The sequence below is a fragment of the Psammomys obesus genome, unplaced genomic scaffold (assembly GCF_907164565.1).
Source record: "Psammomys obesus unplaced genomic scaffold, mPsaObe1.curated_primary_1811, whole genome shotgun sequence".
NCBI lineage: Eukaryota > Metazoa > Chordata > Mammalia > Rodentia > Muridae > Psammomys > Psammomys obesus.
Window position 1 is genome coordinate 2,388,610 of NW_026592509.1, and position 6,310 is coordinate 2,394,919.

General features: G+C 52.9%; 1 protein-coding gene across 1 annotated transcript; it reads right to left on the reverse strand.

Moving 5' to 3' along the window:
* Positions 1-189: 189 nt before the first annotated feature.
* On the reverse strand, positions 190-3,949 carry LOC129681622 (kallikrein-4). The gene is made up of 5 exons (XM_055613644.1): positions 3,886-3,949; positions 1,883-2,048; positions 1,442-1,692; positions 1,219-1,358; positions 190-342 (listed from the first exon to the last, which is right to left on the reverse strand). Exons 1-5 carry the CDS (start codon positions 3,947-3,949, stop codon positions 190-192), a joined length of 774 nt encoding a protein of 257 aa, XP_055469619.1.
* Positions 3,950-6,310: the final 2,361 nt, after the last annotated feature.

Sequence of the window (6,310 nt, forward strand, 5' to 3'; positions counted from 1 at the left end):
CCTGTGTCTGAGGGAGGAGGTCGTGTCTGGATCCCTGTGTGAGGGAGAAGGTCTGGATCCTTGTGATCTGGATCCTTGAGTCTGAGGGAGGAAATTGCCTGGACTTGCAGGTCTGAAGGAGGAGGCTAGGAGCAATCCTGAGTCTCTGGTTCCTTCAGCAGGCTTCATGGCGGTGTGGGCAGTCCGTAGCTATCTTGTCAGAATGGTGGTCTGGATCCAGGTAGTGAACTTGCAGAGATTGGTGTAGACACTTGGTATGCCAGGCTGCCCGCACTCTCCTTGTCCCAAGGACACGAGCCCTTGCAGGGATCTGTTGCACACTATGGGACCCCCAGAATCCCCCTGAGAGAGAGAGGCAGAATCCAGGAGAGGATGAGCTGAAGGTCCACATGAGGTCCCAGAGCACCCACAGGACATGGTAGACAGAAGGAAACCAGCCGCATGTCCTTGCCAGAGCCCCTAAGCCACCCGAGCAGGAGCCCTGTGTCCACACAACTGGCTGCTTCCCCGGGGCTTCGAGCTGGCCCTGTTTGTCTGTCTCCTTCAGGGCTTGCTTATCTCCTGTCCTTCTCTGTGTTCTGCATAGGTCTGTGCCCTCTTCACTCTTAGGTTTTCTCAGATGGTTACTTCTGTTTCTTTTTAGGTCTATTTAGTGTTCTCTCTCTCTTTCTCTCTCTCTCTCTCTCTCTCTCAGTTCTGAAAACAAACCCAATGCCTTTACTGATGTGCTGTACCACTGAGCCACACCCCCAGCTCCTCACTGGGGGATTTTAGGCAGGTGTTTTGCACTAGTCTATATTCCTAGCTTCTTTTCACGTTTTATTTAGTGAGACACAATCTCACTAAGTTGCCCAGACTGGGTTTTCCTTCTCAGCTTCCTGAGTGGCTGGGATTATAGGTTTAAACCACCATGTCTGGCTCCTGGGTCTCCATGTCTCTGCCTCCTTGTTCCTCTCTACTCCCCTCTTCTCCTCTCCCCCTTCCCCTTCTTCAGGCCTTGTATTCTGTATATGCAGAATACAGGCCTTGTTCTCTGTATATCTGGCGGCCTTGAATGCACAGAGATCATTGGCTTTGGCCTCCCCTGCTGGCGCTGAAGGTGGGCTACCACACCTGGCTCCCCCACTTCTCACGGCGCATCTCAGTGAGTCTCACGCGCACCTTCTGCATCTCCATGCCCGGCCTCTGTTCCGCCCCACCCCCACCCGCGTATCTCACATTGCACGAGTCCTTATGGTCCGGCCCTCCTCCAGCGCAGAACATGCTGAGGTGGTCATACACAGGGTCATACGTCAGCCGGCAAGTCTCCTCCGACACCACGGAGAGGTTCACGCACTGCAGCAGGCTGGGCAGTTTCCCTGGGACACACAGTGGAGGGTCATCCCCGTTCGGCTGCGTAGGGAACTTCTCAGAGAGGGCAACCGTGTTTCTGGAAACTCACCGTTCTTGAGTCGACCCCAGCCGGAGACTAGGCAGGTATCCCCAGGGTTGGGGCACTGGGAAGCCACAGGGATGCGCCTGATGGTGTTAGACTCCATCACCGATTCGTTCAGCTTGATGAGCATGAGATCGTTGGCAAAAGGAGGGTCGTTGTAGTTCGGGTGCTGGATGGAGAGGTGGGCCTCTAACATCCGGCTGCCAGGCTCTTGGGAGCTTTCCAGGTTGTGAAGGCCCAGTCCCACGGTGTAGGAGCTGAGGGTCAGACAACACGTGAGCTACACAGTGGCACCCTGTCTTCCATTTCATCCTCCACCCGAAAGCATCAGTGACCTCCCGCTTTGCCTTTTGCTTCCCATTAGACTGTCCTGGTCCAGCTAGGTTGGGCTCCCCTAACATGTCACGTGGCCACTCGAGCACCCCCTGCTGGCAACGCCCCACTCACTCTTGTAAGCAGTGTGCTGCTGACAGCACCCATCGCGGATGCACTAGGACGCCCGAGCAGAAAAAATAATCGTCTTCTGAGAACAGCGCGGCCTGCCAGGGTTGCGAGTGTGGGCGGCAGTCCTGGCCCTGTATGATGCGGCCGCTGGCACTCGAGGCCCAGGATCCTGGGGGTGGAGTCAGGATTGGGAGGTATGGCGTGTGGAGCAGGGGCATTTCATGGCTTCTGGGATGAGAGCAGGGTTCAGAGCAGAGTTGGGAGCAGGGTCAGGGTGAGAGCTCAGAGCTATTGTGGGTGATGTCTGAGTGAAGGGATGTGATCAGAGGTTGCAGTGTGTGTGTGTGTGTGTGTGTGTGTGTGTGTGTGTGTGTGTAGAACCTCAGGGAGAGGCCATGCCAAGGGATGTTCAAGAGGTAGGATTAGGTATCCAAAGGGTAGCATAACACTGTAAGCACTTAGTTAGGAGTTTGGGGTGGAATCAGGATTTTAGGGTCTGGGTCATTGCTGGGAACAGGTTCAGGACCCAGCTTTAGGTGTGTGTGTGTGTGTGTGTGCACGCGTGCGCGCTAAGATTTAGTGTAGGGGCTTGGTCAGGGCTTCAGGGGTGGTGCCAGGGCTGGAGACGGAATGAGGTCCCTGGACCAGGGTGGGGTTTGAGAGCAGGAATGTGGCTGGGGCTTGGGAATGTCCTGGGGGAGGAGTCATGGCAAAGGGGAAAGAAAGTGCTTTAAGGACAAGTGTCTGGACTCCTGCGGGTAGGGGGTCAATGTAGGGACCAAGGTCTTTGCCTCCTGGGAAGGATCAGGGTTCACCAGGGAAGCTGGGCAATTCTGGGGACAGGGTCTTATTTCAGGGATGTGGGTATGGCTGGGGACAGGCTAAAGAGGTTGGACCAGGGTTCTTGGGGGTCAGAGTCTGAGAACAGGAGTGTTGATAGAGCTTCAGCAGTCAAAAACTCAAGGTCAGAGGGAGGAGAATCACTGTGTGGGGCTGTCAAAGCCAGGGCTGAATGGTGATTCTGTACATATGGTACCTGGAGTGGACTGGGAACTTCAGGATGGAGTCAGGGCCAGAGGAGTTAAGGCCCAGGGAGAGCCTTAGCTCTGAGAGCTGGGATCAGCATACCAGATGTAGGGTCATTTGTCAGGAGGTGGGTCAGGTTGGAGTCTCAGGCTGGTCTTCAGGACCCAGGAACCACACTCTCTCTCTCTCTCTCTCACTCATACACACAAAGCCCCTTCTTTCAACTGGCCCAGATGAGAGGAGACATATAGCCAGCCACACAGGGAGCTGTTCAGCTTTGTGGCACAACCCAGTCTCATCACAATTACACCCAGCCACAGTCCATTCACCCAGACAACATCATTTCTCAGAGGGGGCTGGGAGCTCAGCTGTACAAACAAGAGTGCACACTTTGTTTATACAAAGCCTTCCTTGGGCATGTGGTGCACACTGAAATCTCAGCACTTGGGAGGTGGAGGCAGAAAGATCAGAAGTTCAAGGTTGTTCTTGGCTGCTGAGTGAATTCAAGGACAGCCTGGACTACATAAGACCCTTTTAAAAATGAATAAATGGGCCAGGTATCAAACTCCAGAACTCAGGAGAGAGGCAGACTTCTGTAAATTTGAGGCCAGCTTGGTGTGCATAGTGAGTTTAAGAGAAAGAAAGGAAGGAAGAAAGGAAGAAAGGAAGAAAGGAAGAAAGAAAGAAAGAAAGAAAGAAAATGAAAGGAAGGAAGGAAGGAAGGAAGGAAGGAAGGAAGGAAAGAAGGAAGGCAATCATCTAGTCACCCAAGAACTAGGCACAGATCTCATCTTCCCCTTAGTGTCACAAACTCCCTCATTCTCACCACCCACCACCCTTTACAGTCATGACCACACACCTGTCCCACTGCCACTAGTCACATCATACTGCTGAATGAAGCAGTAGGACACCGAGTCCAGCCTGGGTGTTGGCTGACACTCTTCCCTCAGGCACACACCGTGACACACACACTCAGATACCTGTGACCCCAAGGATGAGGTACCCCAGGAACCAGCCCCAGGGGGTTCGTGCAGTGATGCTCATGTTGGCTCCTGGAAATGAAGATGAGTGAATCTGGGATGGCAGTCCTGCTCTTCCCGTCTCCCCATACTCCTTCCCTTTTTCTTTTGTGGGATGTGACGGGGCACAGAGAGAGAGAGAGAGACAGAGACAGAGGGAGGGGGAAGGAAGAAAAAAGGAGGAGGAGGAGGAGAAAGCATCTAAATATCTAAGAACAGGGAGAGGTGGGAAACGGAGAGATGGAGGAATAGCTCTCCACTTAGCACAGATGAAAGACCCAGACAGGACATTCAAGAGATCCATTTGGTTGGAGCAGCCTTAGAGGCAGAGACCAGAATCAGAGGTTTGGGGTAGACAGCAAAGATGCTTCTAAGCAGAGAGTGTGAGAGTAAGAGCAGAGAGCTCCTCACCTGCTGCCTCTGGGCTTGGATTCTGTGGCTGAACTGAGCTGAACTGCTACTCACAGAGGCCCCACAGGGTTTATAAGCCGCCTCAGCTGGGGCTGGCCTGCCCCCCAGGGGACACATTCCACATCTCAGGTGCTGCAGACTCAAAGCCCTCAGGCTGCCTCCATGCCAGGTGGAGTGTGGGGCACAGGGAGGGAGTGGGGCCCAGACCCCAGCCTCTCTTGCCACTTTCTCTCCACCCCCCTTCCCTCCCTCATGTAGTTTAATTCATTCCTCCTGTGTCTCATGCTTCTCCTCTTATTCACTAAATAAAATTTCTCCCACAGCACTCACATATTCTCCCTTTTTACTAGTTCCTTCCTGTGTGTCCTCTAAAAACAAAACCCCTGCATCAAATCCAGCCTTGGAAACCTTACTCATGACCCACCCCTCCATCCTCCATTTTTCCATGCGTAGGATCAGGGTAATCGGCACTCCATGCCCAGCCTGAATTCGGATGACCCTGCAAGCAGAGCCTCCCTCTGCAGGTGTCCGCCTGCAGAGGCTCCTGGAGACCTGAGTGAGACAGAGGCATTCCTTAGTGAAGAGCAACCCCACGGCCGTCATGCTTGCAACTCTACACCAGGCCAGGGACCAGGAAGAATGAAGATGTCTCCGTGTTCCTGGGACTCTTGTCCCAGCGATGGTGGGAAGAGGTACGATAAAGAAGACCTCGAGGGATCACTAACTAATTGGTAGTTGGTAGAGTCTGAGCCAGATGACTATAAGGAAGAGTGGGGACCAGCCAAGCGAGGACCGGGCAGAAGAGATCTTGGTATGTCAGTGGATGATGTTCCCATGGGAAACAAGGCACACAAGCAGCAATGGCTTAAATAGCAAGGTTAAGGGGTTTAGTCGTACGTTTAAGCGCAGTGGTAGAGAAGTGACACGAGTTTGTTTGCTGTATAAAATTGCCCTTGGTGAAGCGTGACAGAGGTAGGGATTGAAGCAATGATGGTGAATAGGAAAATGCTGAGAGTCAAGTGGGAAATGCTATGGCCTAGAGGGAGTTTCTGTGGTCCATATTAGAGATGCTGTGATGGGGGGGGCAGATTCTGAGGTCCAGCGGGAGGTGCTGGGGTTCAGGTGGGAGTGCTGGGTGCATCTGGGTCTCATAGGTACGGATGAGGACAGGGAGGCTAGCTAAAGGAAAAAGCAAAGCGGTGGGTGCTGGTTTTCTGTCCTTTCTCACTGGGTCAGGGGGAGCTGACCTAGAGTCACTTAGTGGGAACAGACCCAGAGAATGGGAACAGTTCTGATCTCACTCACTTGCAATGGGAAGAATCCAGTCTGAGGTGTGGAGTTCAGAAGGGCAGAGACAAGGAAGAACAGATGTGAACCAGGAGGACTGGGACGGAGACACCAAACCACAGAAGAGTGCAAAGGCTCAGAGAGGTGGAATCTTGGAGACCCGAAGACAGGAAGAGCAGAAACACATACCCAGAGGGACACATAGCAGCCACATGCTAGTGCCTCACCGGGGGATTCTGGGTAGGGGTTCTTCTTTTGAATCATGCCATGCCTTTTGTTGTCTTTCTATGGAGCTCATGGGACAACTCATACACATTTTTGTTTGTGTGTGGATTCTCCTAATGCCTGTTTTCCTCCAGGCTGGGGCAGACCCCCATGTCCTGGTTTTGCTGCTGCTCCTCCTTCACTTTGGAAGGGTTAAATGAGTGGCTACAGAGCTACAGATAGGAGCAGAGAGCACAAAGGCAGACTGCTAGGCGGGGAAAAGAGCAACAGACAGTAGTCATGGGTTACTATTATTTACTTAACTTTTGAATTTGTTACTGTCTGGGGAGCACTCCTCTGTCTGGCTCTGCCTTCAGGGTTATCAGGACTGTTGCCTGTTCTCCCTCTCATTCATGGGTAGCCATCCATGTGTGAAGCCAAAGGTCGGCCTTAGCCATCACTCTACTCAGGTGTTAACCATCTT